General features: G+C 60.4%; 1 protein-coding gene across 7 annotated transcripts in view; it reads right to left on the bottom strand.

Moving 5' to 3' along the window:
• Positions 1–1,055: 1,055 nt before the first annotated feature.
• Positions 1,056–19,776, bottom strand: part of ABR (ABR activator of RhoGEF and GTPase) — a 94,748-nt gene continuing 76,027 nt past the window's right edge. For 5 of the 7 annotated variants that reach the window (XM_038375239.2, XM_038375240.2, XM_038375242.2 and 2 more), the window contains 7 exons: positions 9,283–9,342; positions 8,883–8,992; positions 8,212–8,351; positions 6,734–6,868; positions 6,145–6,250; positions 4,424–4,571; positions 1,056–3,536 (listed from right to left, as the gene is read on the bottom strand). In XM_038375239.2, coding sequence (XP_038231167.1) covers positions 3,447–3,536; positions 4,424–4,571; positions 6,145–6,250; positions 6,734–6,868; positions 8,212–8,351; positions 8,883–8,992; positions 9,283–9,342 — 789 coding nt within the window. In that variant the 3' untranslated portion in view covers positions 1,056–3,446. Of the gene's footprint in view, positions 3,537–4,423; positions 4,572–6,144; positions 6,251–6,733; positions 6,869–8,211; positions 8,352–8,882; positions 8,993–9,282; positions 9,343–19,030; positions 19,234–19,776 lie in introns of those variants that run through there. The other 2 variants (XM_038375245.2, XM_043499478.1) reach the window with 2 other exon arrangements.

Below are 19,776 nucleotides of genomic sequence, written 5' to 3'. Positions count from 1 at the left end.
CGTGTTGATAGACTCTTCCAAAGGGAGACTCGGGTTCAAGGCCATGCAGGGTATGCAACAGCTGTAAGCAGTCTGATGCCTTACACCATCTCAGCTAAGCCTGTGCAGAGCTGTGGCTGAAAGTGGTGGTCAGCAGGCAGAGAGGCTTAGAACTCTCTCATTGAATGTAGGGGAAGATGTTAAGCCTGGGACCACTGCAGGGTATTATGGGAAGTGAGCAAAGCTAGAGTCAGGGTCAAGTGTTACTACAGCAGGCTGGAGGAGATGGAAAGCTAAACACACTTAACCCATGCATCCATGAGGTGCTGAAAGGGCTGGTCTTCCATTGCTGCTGGCTTACTCCATGGACTTATCCGTAGTCATAATTGATTGTTCATTAGCACCCATGAACTGGTACCTTAGAGTGAGTTCTGGCTGCCACGTTTCTAAGACAGCTGTTCCCACCCCTTAGAACAAACATGGTTAATTTGGTAGGCTCAGGCATGCTTAAACTGGTGTTAACCTGGTTTGCCTTTGTGAATGGCTCAACCACTACTACTCTCAAGTGGTCTATAGCCCAGGCTCCTGAGATGGGGGAGGGTTCCAGCTTCTAGTGTGGGCCCCCTGGTGAATCATGGCCACCTGTTCACAGGCTGCTGACTGCCCTGGGGTAATGACAGCCATGTCAGCACTGGAACAGTGAGCAGCAGCAGGGTTTTAGCTGTGCTTGAGTGTTCCTTTTGGGAAGGGAAACTGTGCTATCTTCCACCCCATGTGTCCCCACTTTTGGCGGGGGGGGAGCCAGCCCATGTGACCGGTCAGCTCTGAGGTTTCCAATGCAGGCTGGCTACTGTTCTTAGCAGTGGATCACAGAGTGACACAGCATGCAGCAGCTGGGCTTTGCAGTTCCTTGCTGTAGAGACCTGCCTGCCCAACGGGAGCAGCAGGTGTGCTTGGGCCTCAGAGGCCTGCAATAAACTGTAGTATTTACATTGCAAGGAAGGAAATTGAAAAGGCAGTGTCTGTTGGAGATAACCAGCTCGCTGCTTCTTGATGCAAACATTACACCACAGAGCTACTTTTTGTGCAAATGTCAAGGCTTTGCTTTTTATTAACATTTTTCACATGGTTTACATCCATTGAAAGTTTATAATCTACAGAAGTTGAAACACAAACAAAAATAATCTTAACTTAGTAAAAGTCAAATATTAATGAACCGTTCTATTCTAGATGTAGCCATAAGAGTCCGACACCTCCCACCCCGCTGTAGGAAAAATGAAAACACAGCCCATGGGATTGCCACAGCTTGTGCAGGGGGCTGGTCTCCAGCCCTTTGAACTGGTGCGGGGGTGAGTCATAGTTTCCCTGTGGAATGACACCACAGTTGACAGATGTAGGTACATAAGACACACGGGATCCATTGTGCAGTTCGATCTAAGCTCAGTCCTGTTATCCAGGGCAAAGTGTGACACCTGGTCAGTGTGTCCAATGCCATTTTGCTTCTGTGCTGCCAGCATCATGGGGGCTGGAATGTAAGCCCTTTAGACTGGCATTGCAAGACTTCCCTCTCCCTTTAGCTGCTTCAGTGCTGTGGGGCTAGCAGCTGCCTTCAACCCCCCGGAGGCTGGTCTTTAGGACAGCATGTGGAACAGCAGTTAAAGGCAGCGCTGCTGTTATAAGGGATATGCTTGGTCACCCCAAATAAACCAGCTGTCCATCAGCATTTGGCACAGAGGGTGTAGGGGTAGTGGGCAGAGCTAGTTTCCTTGGCAGGTCCCAGCACCTGTCTGTGGGCTCCAGGAGTCTGGGCAGTTTGGGGTGCTCTTAAGCTACAAGAACAGGAGCCCACAGAAGAGAACACAAGATAGTGTTCATCTGTGGGACATGTCCCAGCCAGTGGGCAGAGCCATCACTGCCTTACCACAAGGGCTGGAGGTTAGAATTCAAAGGAAACGAGCTGGGGGGGAAGCTGTCCCAGCAGAATGGCATGTACCCACGCTGGCTGAATGGATCAATGGACGTGCTTAATTTCCACCATGTCAGGCTGGTGGAATGAGGGAGAGCCACATGGGGAGAATCGAGCTCCTGTTCCAAGCACACTGGGCTTTCCCCTTCCAGGCCCCCATATCCATGAGGCTCTGCCCCTTCGAGTTCGCTTTCAGCTCAGAAGCTGTTTACCTTGGTGCAGGAAGGGACAAAAAGCAGCTGTTGTCCTACAGACTCCAGCAGCCTCCTGCAGTATTTACAAGGGGCCAGCCTGGGTGTGGCTGGGTGGTACTAAAGCAGAGCCTGGCTCGCTCCCCCCTCCCTTTTGGCTGGTTCTCAGAAGGGTAGCTCAGCAGAAAGGCTGCACAAAGGGAAGAGGCCCCCAGGTAATGCTGGGGAAGGAAGCCTAGCTGCCCAGTTGCGCCTTTGCGGCTGTGCTCAGCTGAAGAGGAATGGGTGCCAAGGGCTAAGGCATTAGTATTGACAAGGTATGCGAGGCTTTTGTGACAATCACTCCTCCCTCGTGCTGCAGGACTGAGGGGTGTTCCCCCACCTGATCACTCCAGCAGGTGTGCTTTGGGGAGCTCCTGGCTGAACCTCCTCTGTACCTAACGTCCCCTGGAGACACAGCTGGGGCCTAGAAGCCAGTCACTTGGTACACCCAGACGGAGCTGGGGTAGTATTGGTAGTGTAACGGGACAGCCCTTTCTTCTTTCCACACAAGCCTGCCAAAGGCACTTCTGCCCCATCCTAGAGAACACTACACAGCGGGAGAGGAGAAACAGCAGGGGGATAACCACAGAGAACACAACAAACAGGCAGAAAGCATAGACCACAGGCCCTAGCTGAAAAGCACCTGGGACAGACATTAAAAAGGTCCCCCCCCCACCCACTCTTGTGGCCAGAGGTTTGCCCCAAGAGGGAGTAGAGTCCACTGTTCACACGGACAGCAAGGCAAACTAGAGCTCAGTGTCTTGATGGGTAGAAAGGGGGAGCCCTTGGTCCCTTCTCAGCCTCTGATGCAAGAGGCCAGCCAACGCTGCACATGCAGGCACAGGGGACGAGGCGAGGCAAACCAAACAGGCACTGGTGTGATGCTGCAGGCTTCGAGGGGCAAGACGAAGGGATACTTGGCTGAAGCTGGGGAGGGCGAAAGGAAAGTTGCAACAGCCTTCGAAGGAACGGGAGCCTGGCAGGAAATGAACAAAGCGAGGGGCCTGCGGCCCGTCAGTCGCTACCTCTTCTGTCGAACGAATATACATAAAACAATTCCTGACCACAAAGGTACGTAAGACATGACTACTAGACAGGGCCCGCAGGGCCTGGGCCAGGGTTGGAGGCTTGTACAAAATGGTACCAAAGATGCAGAGGGCACTGTTCTGTGGAAGTGCCCATCTCCCCGCAGGGCGAGGCTAGTCTGTGCTGTACCCCACGCTCTGGGAGGCTGGGTTCGTGTGCGGCTGGTGCCTTCTCAGCACAGGCTACACGTCTGTGGAGAAGTAGAGTGTGTTGCGTTTCAGCTCAGCGAAGGAGATGGGAGGATGCTGCAGGTAGTAAAGGAGAACCTGGACCTGCAGGGGATGCAGAGGAGAGAGTCAGGGCTGGGCTGGACACAGAGCTGGCGAGGGGACAGAGCCACCAGGCCAGCCCCTGCCTCCAGCCATTAGAAGAACCTTCAGGTGGGAAAAGCCAGGGGAGGGGACGAGTCTATCCCTAAACCCAGCCCTTCTCCCACAGGGAAACCAGAGCCAAACGAGCTGTTTGAATGCACGTAACACTGAGCTGAGGGGCCTGATCCACTGCAGGTTTTTAATGCGGTGGCACCCAGAGGCCTGCTCAGGAGTGGACCCCACTGGGCCAGGTGCTGTACACAAAACAATGCAGCCCCCCCATCCTGCTGAGGGCCACATGGGCTAGGGAGTCACCAGACACTACAACACTTCTCAAAGCCAGCCACTGAGCCCTGCTCAGATTTACCCAGCGGCTTTCTGGGGTTTTCCAGCTCTAGAATCAGGCAGAGGCAGGAGACTGGCCCTGGATGAACCAAAGGGCTGAGCTGGTGGCCATCTGGTTAACAGCAGAACTGTCTCCCAGCGGGGTGGCTTCTGCTGTTTCCCAGCTGGGCAGGATGCCAGGTTGCCTTGCCGGGGCATGCATGGAGAGCACGGACTGATGGATGAGGGAGGCTGGGTGACCAGAAACGTTCAGGGTTAACCATCCTGCAGGGACAGCCAAGTTGAACACGGCAGGTATAATGGTGCTGAGGCCAGCCCTGCTGGTGTACCCCCTGCCCGGCTGTGCGTGAGCTACGAGAGGGGCCGCAGCCCAGCTCCGACACGCGGGGGGACGCCCTGTCCAGGTGTGAGCTGCAGCTCAGCGAGGGGACAACATGCACAGCCCAACAGAGGGCACTGCTTCCCCAGCTGGATGGAGCCAGGGCAGCGCTCGGCCCCCATACCTGTGCCATAACGTCATGGGACCAGATGTCGGAGGCCAAGGTGAGGTGTCCTTTGCTCTCCACCTCGGAGGGTCTCAGCAGTGTTGGGCCAAAGACCGTGGCCAGGTTGTGGAGGGACATTTTGTTGATGGGCTCCTTTTCGGCAACCCTGCGTGGGAGGAGGGGGGAGAGTCAGTCCACTGTAGAGGTGGATCTGGAGCCACCCCAGAACTGCCCTCACAGGCCGCCTGGCTGGGTGGGGGGCTCCCAGAGCCACTCGCGCTCCCCCAGACAACGCAGGGGAGGGGAGCAGCAAGCTGAGCCGCTCTCTCAGCCCCGTCCAAACTTCACCTTCTGCTCAGGCCCCTGGCCCCTCAGGCGGAGCACTGCCAGCCACAGCGTCTCCCCAGCCTCACTGTCTGTAGGACACAGGCCAGGCGCACTGCAGGGCTCTGTCCCCCTCCCGCTGGAGACGGGACACAATTCGATGGATCAGCAGCTGCCGGAGGTTGCGCTGCCAGCCCTGTGCTGCTGTCTGGGGCGGTACGATGTGCCTGTGCCCTGGGAAAGGTCTGGGGTGGCGTTCGAAGCCGCCCAGGACTCCCCAGCACCCCTCCTCCCGATGTTCTGCAAAGCCTTCCGGCGCCAGGGAAACTGGCATCACCACATCGCTGTCTTAGGAGGCAGCTGTGCTCCTCCAGCACTCGCTGAGTGTGGTCCAGGGACCCGATGGGCCAAGTTCTCAGGATGGAAACCAACCAGCCTCTCCCTCCTGGGGCAGGCTCCTTCGCTCGCTGCCTGCCCCCTCCCCCAGCTCATTCTGTTCCCTGTGTGATCTTAAACAAACCAGAGCAAAAAATGCCTCCTGACGCAAGTAACATGAGACCTCAAGCCAGTGTCCAAATTCCCCTTCCGGCCAGCCCTGTGCCTGGAGCCAGCGCCCTGAGCAATTCCATGGCCTTGGCAGAGGAGCTCGTAGAGAGAGTGCGAGGAGCCGTACTCACAACTGCCCCTGCCAAGGCACTAGCCGCTGCCCTCCTCCTGCCACCCTGCTTCGGAGCAGCTCAGACACGGTAGTAGGAGCAGCACAAGGGACTCCAGAGCCCATCTCGGAGAAAGGAAGACCCAAGAACTGTCCTGGACAGATCAGTGCCCTGCCCACAGCGCTGCTGTAAGGGGGCTAGAAGGGACCAGGCAAGTGGGGAACTTTTCTGCCTGAGCGGAGCTATTAAAACTCCTGCCAAGCCCAGATACTAACAGCCATGTTACAGGGCTGCCAGAGAGCTCTGTGGGGGCACTGCCACAGAGATCACCAAGAGCTGCCAAAGACCCAGCTCCAGCAACTGCTCTGCACAGTGACAGGAGAGAGACGCACCCAGAGCTGACAGTCTAGCGAGCGCTGTATTGAACAGCGCAGAGCAGCTAGCCCAGCTCTCAGAGAACAGCCCCCTCTGAGGGGGGGGGCGGTCTTTGCTGCAGAGCCAGGGCTCAGTGCCCAGGGGCGAGCAGCCCCACCGCGTGAGCATCCTCTCCGGTGCTGCGCTCCCCCAGGGCATCACTAGGGCTGCAGGGCCCAGCCCAGGGCTCTGAGCACTGCAGAAAGCCCAGCCGCTCGCAGATTCTGTCCTAGCACGACGGCCTCCTGCACAAGGCGGCCAGCCCAGCCCAGCAACAGGCCTCCCATTTCCTGGGGAGAGAAGAGCCCAAGCATCCCCCACCAGGAGTGGCGGCCCCAGCATTACCTTTTCAAGTGTTCCAGCAGGAAGAGGAAAGTGATGAGGTTGGGATCGGGCAGCGACCGAAGAAGGTGCATCATGCAGTTCTCCTTGGCGGCAGGATCCGAGAGTGCTGGAGACAAGGAGAGCGCCCAGCGAGTGGAACGGCTCAGCCCGGCCTGGGAAGACCCTGTGAGCTCTGAGCGGCCTGGAGCCCACGAGCCCCAGTTGAGTCTGGCTGGGAGACCCCAGTCTGGGGGTTGGTGAGGTCACTGGAATGACTCTAAACCTCTCACCTTAAGGCAGGAGCCCTCCTTCAACTAGCAGCCAACCCCCAGGGAAGCTGGTCCCACAACCGCCCACTGCAGGGGTCTGGTGCTTTCCTCTGGGGCAGCTGGTGTTGGACCCGGGTTTGACCCCTGGCATCTCAGTAGGAAGCCCCCCGAGCAGGCTGTGGAGCAGAGCCAGAGGATCCAGCCAGGCCTCCTTGTATGGCCTGGGGCAGCATCCGTCTGACTCCTCAGCAGCATGCTGGGGTTTGGGCTGCTTCCATCCTGTTGCAAAGCCCCCAACCCCGACCCGGGTCTGGAGCTGCGGGCCCAGGCAAGAGCCTTACCTATCCCCTCCATGAAAGCGGGGTACAGCCGGTCTGTGAGGAGGGGCTCGGGGAGCTCGCGGAAGTACAGCTTCAGGGTGCCCGCGATGGCATTGATGTCCATGTCGCTCAGCATCACCAGGATGTCCTTGTTATCTGCCAGGGGGAAACACCTCCAGACCATCAGGATGCTGGCCCAGCCCAGCGCAGGGAGGAAGCGCCTTAGTCCCCGCCAGCTCCCCCAGGGCACTAAACTCTGGCACTCAAGGTTCTGGCCAGATGCGCAGCTCTCAGGAGGTAATGCTGCCCAGTGGCTAGTGCACAGCACTGAGGCAGCCTGGGGCCTTGCCACGCCCCCTCTCTCCAGCTGTGGATCAGTACTCCCCCCACTGGCTGAGCATTGGGGGCCTCTGCACACAAATGCCAAGAATTATCCTTCTCCCATTTCCTGCCCCACCCTGCTGCACAGTGCTCCTGTGCGCTGCCGGAGAGCTGCTGTGCTCCAGCCCAGAGGCAGCTGCAGGGCAGCAGCGGAGCAAGGGACTCTGGAGAAACAGCAGTGAGCGTTCTTGCCTTGTTGGTTCTGCGCCACATCGCCTCCTAGTGGTGGAGAGCGAAGGGGCCGAAACAGGGTTGTGATCTTTAATTCTGCTGCCAGTGAGTGTTAGCCATGGTGGTGTTGGGCCAGGGAGGGACATGGGGGGCCTGGCAGTGGCCTGGCAGCAGCTCTGCTTTGCAGCCTGTTCTCAGACAAAGCGGAACGGGGAAGAACTTGCCAACCTCTTGGGAGGCTCTCCTGGCTCCGTGCTTCCTTGAGAGCAGCCCAGCAGGGACGCCGATTGGAAGGAGAGCCCAGGGTAGGACAAAGCCAGGTTAACAATGGCTGTATGAGAGGAGACCAGAGCTGGGCTGGGACGGAGCAGCCAGGTGCTTATGCTTTGTAGTTCTGCCTGGTGTGACCATTTCCCCACAGCTGCCTCGCATGGAAGGGCAATCCCACCCTTGTTCCGGTTCCAACACTGAGACCATGAGGCATGTTCTCCCAGCTGCAATCTCATAATCGGCCACGAAGCCCCTTCGTGGGCACGTCTGCACATGATTTTTAAAATCATGTTATCCAGGAAGTCCCTGGTTTTCAGGCCGGTAGGATTCAAGGAACGTGCAGCGGAGGGGAGCTGGCATGGATGGGCTCTGCAGGGCTCAGACAGACAATGTGCTCCCCTTCCCAGAAGGGCTCTGGTCTCAGGACTCGCTAGCCACTTACCCCAGGGATCTCCGGCCTCCAAGCAGAGGGACCGCTGGGCTGGATGGATGTGTTTAGCCTGCTGACTCCAAGCAGTGGTGCAGGAGCAACCAGCTCTTCTCTTTCTACAGCCAACCTGTGCCCCACCTCGCCCAGTTTAGCAAGAGGTGTGTGCGCATGATTTCAGCCACCCCCCAGGACAGCACTGCTAGCAATGGTGGGGATGGGAGTGGGGAGCCATTTCCCTGTCACTCACTTGCATCGAAGGCTGCCTTCAGCGCCTGGATGTCTGTGGCGACCCCTGAGATCCGGTAGATGCCGACCTCCTCGATGCCTCTCTTTTCCACCTCCTCGACGCACTGCCTCACGATGTATGGCACCTTGGAGCGCTCCCGCCTGGGGTGGGGAACCAGAGCAGCGGAGTGAGACCCACTGCATCCTGCGTTTCGAACAGCCACAGTGCCATGCACACGGGGTGGGTGGTGGAAGCGGCACCCGCTGCTCTGGCAGGGCTGGGTGACGCTCAGGGGAAATTGCAAATCAGACCGAAGGGGCAGGAGAGGGGGCAGAAGGCCTGCCCCCCAATCCCAGGCTGAGAGCTGTGGGCTAGCGGGAATGAAGCTGGGACGCACCTGCTCTGCTCCGGGGGAAGGAATGGGACAGCCCGCGGTCCAAGCCGAGAGCAGCGCTGGGTGCAGGTTTCCTCGCACACGCAGTGGCAGGGAGGGACATGGACCCGCTTGGCAGCATGATGCTGACTCCAGCTGGAAGCCCATCACTCAGATGGGGTGTGTTGTGGAGGCGGCACACACAGGGAGGGCCCGAGCCCAGGCGACCCAGCAGCCTGCTCCTTTGGGGCTGAGGGGAAGGGAATTGCCTCCGAGCTTGGGGCTGCACAAAGGTTGTCTCCTGATGCTAGGAACTTACTTGGTCACAATGCTGATTTTCACCCCAAAGACACCGGTCTGCTTTTTGGACGGGGTCCTCTTCAGGCTCATGTCCCGGCTCGTGAACTTCATGGAGAACTCCACCTTGATCTGAGGGAGGCATGGAGGGCTCAGTCACAGGGGCGGGTGGCACAGCGGCAGGCAGGGACCTGGCTCAAGGGAGGGCAGGGAGCTGACTGACCCTGGGCAAGCAGGCAGCGACATGCCCTGGCCAGGCATTTCCAGAGCCGCCTGGGAAGCTCGGCCCTCCCAGCCAGCGGGGGATGAAAGTGGGGAAGCCATTGTGATCCCGAGTGCAGGCACATGGGCAGTACCTGACCCTTGCCCCGAGAGAGGCCACCCTAAGGAACAAGCGTTGAATGGGTCCTTGGATTACCTACCCCATTCATCTCAATCACGTCCATGTGCCAGTTCTTGGTCGGCACGGCCTGCGGGTCCAGCTGTGTGGAAAGAGAGAAAGTGAAATTCCCAAGTGCTCCCCGGGCCTGCGTGTTAGACGCAGCCCCACTGAATCCCGGGGAGGGCGCTGGCACTAGTCACGGAAGCGTGCAGAACATTGCATCACTGGACTCTTCCTGCCCTACCATAGAATCATAGACGATCTGGGTTGGAAGAGACCTCAGGAGGTCATCTAGTCCAACCCCAATGAAATCATCCCAGCCTTTGTCAAGCCGGGTCTTAAAAACCTCAAAGGAAGGAGACTCCACCACCTCCCTAGGTGACCCCTTCCAGTGCTTCACCCCCCTCCTTGTGAAATAGTGTTTCCTAATATCCAACCTACACTTCCCCCACTGCAACTTGAGACCATTGCTCCTCGTTCTGTCATCAGCCACCACTGAGAACAGCCAAGCTCCATCCTCTTTGGAACCCCCTTTCAGGTAATTGAAGGCTGCTATCAAATCCCTGACTTGACGAAGCTGGAGTTACGGCACGGAAAGCTGATGCCCACCCCGCGAGGCAGGCTAGTGCTAACCTTGTGTTACAGATACGGAGATGGGCCAAAGGTGACTCAGAAGGGCCTCTGAAGGAGGCTGTGTTGAAGCTGGGATCAGCCCCCAGCATCCCTGGCTCCCCGGTCCATTCCCAGACTGCTCACTCAATGCACCGGCTCTCTTCTCTCCGGCCTCAGGGAGCAGCGAAAAGCCCCCCAGAGGCCGCTGAGAGCTCTGAGTTTCCATAAAGCAGGGCTATTTCTGGAGCAGTCGTCGAAGAGAGGGAGGGCAGCGTTTTCCACAAACACCTCCCAGGTGGCCGGGGCTATTTATAACCCTGGGAACCATGGGCTCCGCTGGTTCCAGCCGTCCACATAGGCAGGACGACCCCAGCTGGCCAACACGGTGCTGGAGTTCCCAGCCATCTAAGCACTTCACTGGCCATAGCTGCTCCGGTACTGCGCCCGGGGCAGGGGCAGGGCCAGGGCTGGTCCCACGCCTGAGGGGCTGCAGCCAAAAGGCACCCCAGCCACTGCCCAGGTGAAGGTTAGAGGGACTCAGCAGTCCTGTGGCGAGCGCAAGTGCTGCCATTTGGTCGCCACAGCTCGCAGCACCGAGCCGCTGCCCGCTGAGGGAAGGCCCAGAGCACCGGTTGGGGGAAAGGGGCTGCAGAAGCTCTGTCAGGGCTGGATAAGCAGCCCAGATGCCTCCTGGTTTCCAGCTGCTTTCCTCATGCTGATCCCGCAGCATCCAGCCGGGAGGGGGAAGCAAGTGGCTCCAGACTGCAGCGGGGAGGCAGCCAGGAGCTTGGTGACAGATGGGACGGGGTGCAAATGTGGGGCAAGGTCCCAGGCCCTCCCCTGGGCCATACCCCGTACCCCGAATGGAGTCTCTGCTGTGCTGTCGGCAGGAGGGGAGGAAGTCCCGGTCTCTCCAGGGGGAGAAGAGATGGAGGAGCTGCAGGGGACCCCTGGACCCCACGGCTGCCCTCTCCTCATGCTGCCTCCTCCAGCTCTTCCACTTGTGGGCCAGCTCTGGGAGGGGGGCGCTGGCTCAACGAGGTCATGGCAGGGCCCCCGGCTGGGATGATGAGCTCCAGATGCGGGCGAGGCACCAGGGCTCAGAAGGAGGGGTCATGCCCTGCCTGCATTTTGGGGGAATCAGGGAAAGGGGAGGGAGCTCTCCTGCCCCGGCACCCACCAAGGGAGCATGGGCATCAGGTCAGGCACAGCAGCATGCCCGGCCTGTGGCGGACACTGGCTGCAGAGGGAGCTGAGGGCTGGTTAGTCCTCTTCTGACCTGCTCTGGGTCACCTCTGCTCCCAGCCCCAGGGCAGCCCAGCCTCTGCGGCAATCCAGCCAGCCTGGGCTCAGTGACCACAGCAGAGTGATTGATTGGAGCCTATCCATAAGAGCCATAATGCATCTGTTGGGGGTGGGAGAGGCAGGGGCTTTGACTCTCCCTGAGGAAAGGGACCTGAGGGCTGGCCCGGCTCTGGCCGGTGCTTTCCCAATCCCAACGGCAGAGCTGCGAGGTACATGAGCCTTTCCGAATACCCCGGAGCAGGGCTGTGCAGCCCAGGCCCCAGCTGCTGGGCCAGTCACGTGCTGCCTGGCTGAGCTAGAGCCCAGCTGTGCAGAGCTGCCTTTGCTCCTCAAGGACATGCAGTTTTCCTCTGGCATCTCCTGGCTCAGCAGAGGCTCCGGCGAGAACATGCTGTTCCAGTGAGGCTGAGAGAAGCAGCCACTACTGGCTTGCCAGCCTCCACCTCCCCTCTCCCTGGAGCAGCCCCAGACGTCACACAGCCCAACGCCAGGATCCCTCCCGCCACATCCGCGCAGCAGGTGGACGGAGAGGGCCGTGGCATCCCCCACCCACAGTATGTAGGAACAGACAGGCTGAGAAAGCCATGCCCCTGTGTCCGGGCTCGCCCCTTGGCCAGAGCAGTGGGGTCTGGGCCCAGACAACCCCTCCCTGCTAGAGCCGTCGCAGCAGGGACCCAGTCCCCAGGGATCAAGGAGACAGTGTGTCAGAGCACGCCCTTTGTGCCAGTATGGGTGAGCAGCCCCCCGAGCCTCCAGCGCCCTCTCCCAACAGCAGGGCCCAGCCCCGCGCTCAAAAGGCTGGCCACAGTGCGGCCGTGTCAGCCGCCCTCCAGCGCTGGAGAGACGCGGGCATGATCTGCAAGAGGGGGAGGGATCCCATGGGGCTCTCCCAAGGAGCTACAGGACAGCAGGAGGCACTCTTCCCCACCATGGTCACAGCCAGGCCAGCTCCAGCCGTGCGTTCAGAGCAAAGCGTTCGGTCGTTCATGGGGTTCCCAGCCACACCAGAACCTGCCACTCCAGCCGGCCAAGTAGGCCAAGCGCTGGAGTCTGTCCCTGGCACTCACCTGGAGTCGAAGAGACGGTGCTGCCTCATGCGACTGCCCCACAGCACCCCCCCCAAAACACACTCAGACCTGCACATCACGGCTCCTAGTTATGGCCAGCCAGCAGCAGCTAGCCCGCTGCCCAGGCGCCCGGTGCATTGCAGGGCAAAGCAATGGCACACTCTAGGCCCTGGGGCTGGATGGGGGACTGGTGGCAGCTCCCTCCTGCACTGCTCCTCACAGGGACAGGAGGGGATGCTGCCCGTCGTGAGTGCTGGTGGGGCAGAGCAAGGCCATGCCAGAATCACTACAGTTAATACACTGCTAGACAGGCTGGGCAAGGGACAGGGATTGCAGCCCCTCACTACATGCAAAGCCTGTGCTGGCTTGTCCTGCTAGAGGAGGAAGGATGAGCAGAGACCCAGACACCAGCTCTGCCCCCCACCGGGCCCTGGTCTCTCCCACTTGAGGCCTCATATGGCACAGGGAAGCCCACAGCAGTGTCCATTCCCTGCGTGGCTGTAGGGGGGGAGGGGTCCCAAAGGCTCCGAGACCATTTGCCTGCCATGGCCAGGCCCAGGTGGGCCATTGGCAGCGCTCAACCAGTCCCCGCAACAGGCCAGGCCGAGCTGGGGCCCGGTGGTTTCTCTCTCCTGCTGTCCCGGGGCCACGTGAATAGCTGTGGTTTCCAGCCCTTGGCCCAGGAATGTCTCCTGACGTACATTCCCTGCAAAGCAGCACGGTGCTCCAGCTACAGCCACGTATGCCATGCCCAAGAGCAGGCTGGGACCCTTTGGGGCCGACATGGGAGGGGGCAACCAGTTCCCGCCCCGCAGCCCCTTGGTCACGAACCCCACAGCCAGGGCTGCTCTGGAGCTGCAGGGAAGGGGCAGCAGAGCAGAGAGGACAGAGTCCCTGCTGCTCCCTCACAGTGCAGGGTGGCCAGCCAGCCGACAAACACCCTTCACTGAATGGGCAAACCAAGTAAGGAGCCTGGCTCTGCCAGCGCTCCCAGGCCAAATCCAGCCACTCCGACACAGCCCAGCCTGCCCCATTGCAAGCCCAACGCCCCCAGCCTGCCACTCGCATTGCCAGTGCGCAGGCGCTGTTCCCACGGGGACACGTTCCCCCTGCCTTCACCGTTCCCTTTCTGGGCCTCGTGTCCTAACCACGCACGGCCAGGAGTACACGGGGCCCAGGACTGGGACAGCAGGGGTGGGGGAAGAGAGATGGGCATAAGCTTGCACACGACCTACGCTACAGCTGGCACTGCCAACCCCCCTGCCCAGAGCCCGTAGCAGGCCGAAGCAGTGCTCCAGAGGGGCCAGCGCAGGCTGGAAGGAGGGCAAAGTATCAGGGGCTGAGCGGCTCCATGTCACGTGGCCCGCTGTATGCCCCAGCCGGAACACCGCGTGCCACTTTAGGAGACCGTGACAGACACACGCCAGGGCTGGAGAAAGCACCAAGCCCTGCCTGTCCCTGTGCACAGCGAGCAGTGCCCAGCAGGGACCAGGTGTGGGCTCTGGACAGGTTTGGGTGGAGGATCCTCTACCTCATCCACTTCCCCGGAGACCCCTTGGCTGAGGAGTGATAGCGCTGCTGGAGGGGGCTCCAGCTGCCCCCCCACCCTCGCTGCTCTGTCAGGGCGGTGACAGAGCTCCCCCAGGTCCCCTCTGCGCTGTAACATGAGCCAATTGCACTGAACTTCACTGGAAGCAACCGCAAAGTTCCCCGCCACTTCCCCCAGGAACTTTGAAGTCCACATATGGAAGGGGTTTAGCAGGCTCTGAATAAGGCCTTTATTAAAGTCAGGTTAGCCTCCCGATTTGAAGCGTGACCCTGCCCTCCAGAGAGCACCTAACATTCCTGCCTCCTGGCCTGCCCCAGCCAGTCCCCTCTCCACAGCCTGGCTGCAGCGGGCACCCCCAAGGACAGGCCGGATGGCATGGGGACACAGAGCATGGGGCTGGCCACCAGGGAAGAGTTACCACCAATGCTGCTACGGATGAGGGCCTGGGATGCACAGCTGCGCCCGCCGTCCACAGGCACAAATGCAGGATCAGTGGGGCCTGAGAACCCCCCCGGTCCAGCAGGGATTCCCACCCCTGCCCCATGGATGTCACACGTCTCCATGGCCATGTACCTGCTGACACCTGGGAGAGAACTGGCTGCTTTTGGCTCCCCAAGCCCCTGCCTCTCCAGCAGTCCAGCCAAGGGAGGGGAGGGACGGGACAGACCATGTCATGCAAGGCACCCTGCCCCACACTCAAAATCTGTCTGGGCCCCCCATGCACCCCAGGCTTGGGAGCTCCCACCCCTCCCCTCCCAGCACTGCTCTGTGGTGGGGACCCTCCAGACAGGGCGAACCAGAGTGCTGTTTGGACATGGCTCTGCCCGCGGGCCCTAGAGCAAGCCGGCAGGGGGAAGGCAAGCCAAGGCTATGCTCACTGCCCCCAGCAGCCCTTCGCCAGGACACTCCGGGACACCCATCCGGCACGGCTCGGGAGAGGAACATGGGGCCGGCCGCCTCCTCCTCCCCCAGGCCCTCGGAGCAGAACTGCTATTTCACTCGAGTGCCTCACCTGTAATGCCTCACCCAGCCCCCACGCCTGGTGCACCAGCAGGGGGAGGGGTGCAATGGTGGATCTAACACTAAATATTTGTGCGGCCTGAAAATATGACAAGTGTTTTACAAACAAAACGTTTGACAATCTGCTTCCTCCTCAGGCTCGGGGCCAGCCTGCAGGCTGGGCCATGCACTGCCGGGGGCCCCTCGGGGCTGTGACCAGGGCCTGGGGGAGACTGCGGGGGAAACAGGCTCACAGACGAGAACCCTGTGGGGCTCCCCAGTTCGGCCAGCTCAGCTAGAGCACTCGGCCAGTTTGAGCGTTTCCCCCAACACGGTCCCTCGTGGAGGGTAGACGGGGCCGGGAACGTTGGACCCAGCAGCTGCTGCACTAGGCCCGGTCACATGCTGCGAGACAAAGACCCCTGAGCCCAGGGCTCTGCTATCTCCCATTCACCCAGCATGTGCAAGAGGGACTCCAAGCCAGCAGCTTGCGTCTCTTCTCACAACCCCGTTACTGCCCACGCGCCAGAGGAGGGGAAACACCGACTGGGGAGCGGCGGTCCCAGGGGAGCCATTCGCTGCAGCTCACTGATCCAAGGCTGCACAGTGGGGCTCTCCCTTAACGGCTCTCTGGTGGCCTAGAAGTAGGGGTAGGGCTCCGGCAGATCTCAGCAGGGCAGGGCCCCCGCAACACTAGAGCCACGGCCGCTGTTAGCATTCCCTGACCAGGGGAGAAACGGGGGTCGTGAGCCGGGCAATGCAAGGGACGACGCCCAGGCCAGGCCCATCTTGTGCAGACCCCGGGGACTCTAGGGCTGCTGATCTAGCTCCTTGTGCCAGCCGCGGAGCCACCCGCCGGTTCCGGTACCAGGGCCCAGCGGGAGGAGACTGTTAGGAAATGGAGAAAGTATGATCACGCCTGTCTCTCCCCGTGTCCAGCCCCTAAGGCCAGAAGCCCGTCTGTGTGCGATGTCCTGCGAATCAAAATGCTCCCCCAGCTGACTGTCCAGTTCTGCTGTCAAAACAGCAGAGGCTTCGGGTCCTGCTGGGAGTTTCTCTTTTCAAATCCATCTTCCTCATATTTCCCTCCCCGCAGAACCTCCCGATGCCCCACACTCCTCTAGAGCCTCCCAGACACAAGGCAGCTTCATCAGCTAACTGCAGCACGAGCTCGGAGCGGACGTCCCAGCGCACATCCGACCAGCGTCCCCCAACACACGAGGGGAAATGCACAGCTGTAGCGAAAAGAGCCTCTCCCCTGCAACGAGGCAGCCACCCCAGGGTGCCTACACAGCCGGACCGAGCCGGGAATGCCCCAACAGCTCGACAACGAGGTGTCCCAGCCAGCACAGCGTGCTCCAAGCAGTCGTGGGTTGAGGTGTGGTATGGGGCAGCAGAGATCTGCAGGTCCCAGCCAGCCATGTCACCTCAGGAATGCAGCGAGCGCCCTGGCAGGAATGACGCAAACACCCAGCACAGCCGTTCCCACGGGCCAGCACCCAGCCGGCCCTGCTCCAAGCGCCGCAGCAGACAAGCTGTTCAGTGGCTGAACCCCCATCCTTGCCTCACCGTACGGAGCTGCAAGGCCCTGCCCCACACCTGGAGATGGTGCTCCCACAGAGCCACCCTTCCACGTGCCTGTCAGAGGCCATGGCTCCAGCACACATGAACGCAACGCAGGTCCAGGAACGCTGGGGGACGCAGGCAGCCATGCTCTGCCCCTCTTATGCCCGATGGGGTGGAGGGCAGCAGCTGGACTTGCCGTATCGCTGCTGCTCCCAGGAACAGGCCTTCCCAGAGAGCAAGCAAAGCAGCGGGTGTCTGAGCACCCAGCTCTTCCCAGAGGGGAGCCAGGCTACCCTGGCGAGGGGATCCTCCCACAGAATGACTCGGTCACTCCCTCCCTGCACCGCTGCCTTGGGTCGCACACCCCTGAGGTCACCCAGGATGTCAGCTGCTGGCCAAGCCGGGGTGAGCGAGCTGCGACCCAGCCCAACAGCCAGACGCTTTCCCTGCTATAGCTCAGGCTGCTGGGACCAGTCCTAGGCCCGGCTGTTCTCAACACCCCAGCTACTTCGACCATAAGTCTCTAGGCAGGGACCGTCCTGTTTGGAGAGTGCCCAGCCCCATGGGTTCCCGGCCCACCCGCCGGGGGTGGGGGGGGGAGGAGGAGGGACACGGGACAACTAGGTGCTATGGTAACACAAATCATCCCACCACCAGGCAACTCCCAGAAGAAAGCGGTGCCTGATGGCTCCAGCATGCCCATGAGAAGCTGGCACTCATGGATGTGGTTTTGGCCTAGAGACAAGGTGGGGGATGAAACACCTGACCAGAAGTCAGCCCAATAAAAGCTTAGGGCCCAGAGTCATTTGCAGGACCTGCGAGCAAGCAGCAAGAGGTTACAGACATTTTGCACATCCAAGACAAAGGGGTGAGAGCCAGTTTCTCCTTCATTGCCTTGCCAGGGTCAGAAATGCTTAAACTTGTTCACCGCTTTGAAGTTCACCTCAGAACTACAGACAGCTTCTCCCCCCGTCCCTGGGCTCTCACATCTCTGGCCAGCAGACCCTAGGGCAGGTGTTCCAACCTAGCCACTCAAAGCAAGGGTCTCCCTGAGCAGTCCAGAGCCGGGCAGTTTCTCTGACAAAAGCTCCTCCCTTCTGCGGCTTAATCCTCTTCCAGGGAGGAGCCAGGCCATGGACCCCGGCTACCCAGAAATTAGGTTAATGCTCCTGTCCAGCAGGATCTGGGCAGCTGCGTCACAGACGGGGAGCCAGCGAACGCATGCTGAGCGGATGAAAGCACTGTTACCAAGCAGACCTCAACCCCTGCAAGCCTGATGTTTTGCCATGGTTAGTGCTAGCAGCCCAATCCCCCCAGTATGTAACAGGCACCGCCAGCTGTGTGCCTAGGAGTGAGGCTGAAGTGACACTGAGACAGCTCCCAACATGGAGCAGACACCATCAGATGGAGACACCTGTACACGAACGGCACCCTCCAGGGACGTCAAGACAAATGCTGGGGCAATGGCTGCCCTCCACAGAAGGGGAGAGAATGGAGAGGGCAGTGGAGCTGGCATCACTCAAGCTTTGCCCCATCACCTGCACGGTGCCCCTGGGATGGCCTGCACAGGTCTCTGCCGCCCGCTGCAGCTGTCAGCGTCAGTAGCACCAACGCTCGCCCGAAGACTCCGAACTGGCTGCCCGTTTGCCCTCCATGTCCCCTCCCGTGCCAGGGGAGCACCAGCAGGGAGTGTAGCCAAGAGAAGCCATCCCTATCAAAACGCCGACAGCACCTCGTAAAGTATCTGCAGCCCTGATACCAGCTGCCCTGCAGCCCCAGAGAGGACAGGTCATTAGCCCTGGCTCTGCCGAGGGAGCCATAACCTTATGGTGCCACAACTACCCAAAGGGGCCCCTCATTCTGGGTGCCAGCCCCCAAGGTTTGGTCACCACGGCATCGCCAGCTCATCTGGACAATTTTGGCTGAAGTGACCCATCCCAGGTTGCAGAGGGAGCCTGCGGCAAGACTCAGAATAGAGCCAGAAAAGCTGACCAGAGCCAGTCTCCAGGGAGCCGCACGGCCAGGACCGGATACAGCAGGGCAGCGGGGAAAAGCAACACCTGGTCTTTTGCACCCCATGGTGATCCGCTCACACCCTGAACCACGAGACTCGTGTGCAAAACTAATATCTCTCCAGTCCCCCCAGCTGGCCCCCTGCAGCAAGGAGTGCCACAGGTGCAGGACAGCATCTTCTCCCACCACTCTGCCCCATCAGATTAGTTGCATGAGACTCACTGCAAAGCTACAGCCCCTGGCGCACTGTGATTCAGAACCAGCCCAATCCAGCCCCGCACCCTCTGCAAGATGGGCAGCAGCAGCCTTAAGGTGCAGTCCCTGCATGGAGCTGGCTGCCCTGCGTGCGGTATCCGGCTGGCTCTGAGCCCACGAATTCCCTGGGCAGGAGGAACAGCCTCTCTCAGGACCCAGCACGTCTACTCAAGGCAGCAAAAGACAGACCATCGCCCTCTTGGCTGGGGAGTCCCCTGCACTGGCCAGGCTAGAGCGGGTGCACCTTGGAGCAGATGCCCTGCAGAGGGACCGAACCGGCTCACTGGACACCCAGGGCACGGGGTGAGTCCCAGGGGGCCCCCCCCCGCACTTGGCAGGGCTAGAGCAGCTGGCACTCGAGGGTGAACCCTGGGCATGCCCAGCCCCCCGCTGCACAGGGAAGGGGGAAGAGAAGACAGCACCTTCTGCCGGAGCAGCTTGCTGCGCACTCGGCCCCACAGCTTGGCTCCCGTGTTGGAGGGGCGCTTGCTCCTGGGCTCCTCCAGCCTCTCCAGGCAGCAGTGGTCCAAGTGCTCGCACACCGAGCTCAGCTTACAGTCCGGCTGCACTAAGACCTCCGTCATCTTGGGCTCCCCACTCCCCTGCGGCGTGGGGCAGAATCCTCCTCCCCAGCACCTCCTGGAGCACAGCCCCTGCCAGCCGGGTCAGCGGTGCCCAGGAGAGCCCATTCCGTGCAGAGCCCCAGCCAGCAGGCCCAGCTCCGGCTCGGCTGCGAGGATAGGGAGCCAGCGGGCGCCCAAGAGCAGCCCTCCCCCTCTGAGGAAGTGACTCAAAGGCAGGCTCCCCCCACTCCCTTTAACTCCTTCCCCGCCACTGCTGCCAAGAGCCTGGCACTGCCGCTGGCACAGCCCAGCCACCCTGTTAACTCCTTCCCTGCTGATCCCGCAGCGCCAGCGACCCGCTCAGCGCCAGCGGCCTCGGTTCCTGCCTTGGCATTTAGAGAGGGAATCTGCCCCAGGTCCCATGCAGCAAAGGGACTGAACCCCAGGCTCCAACCACTAGACATGCTGCCCATTGTGTAACCATCTCTCTTGGGCATAACGCACAGGGCTTTCGCTTCACACCTGGCCCAGGCACCTCCCCTAGCATGGACACATGCTGGCTAGCACACCCAAGACAAGCACGTTTAACCCTTTAAATTCTGTGC

The sequence above is a fragment of the Dermochelys coriacea genome, chromosome 17 (genome assembly GCF_009764565.3).
Source record: "Dermochelys coriacea isolate rDerCor1 chromosome 17, rDerCor1.pri.v4, whole genome shotgun sequence".
Lineage (NCBI taxonomy): Eukaryota > Metazoa > Chordata > Testudines > Dermochelyidae > Dermochelys > Dermochelys coriacea.
This window is presented reverse-complemented; position numbering and strand designations above follow the sequence as displayed.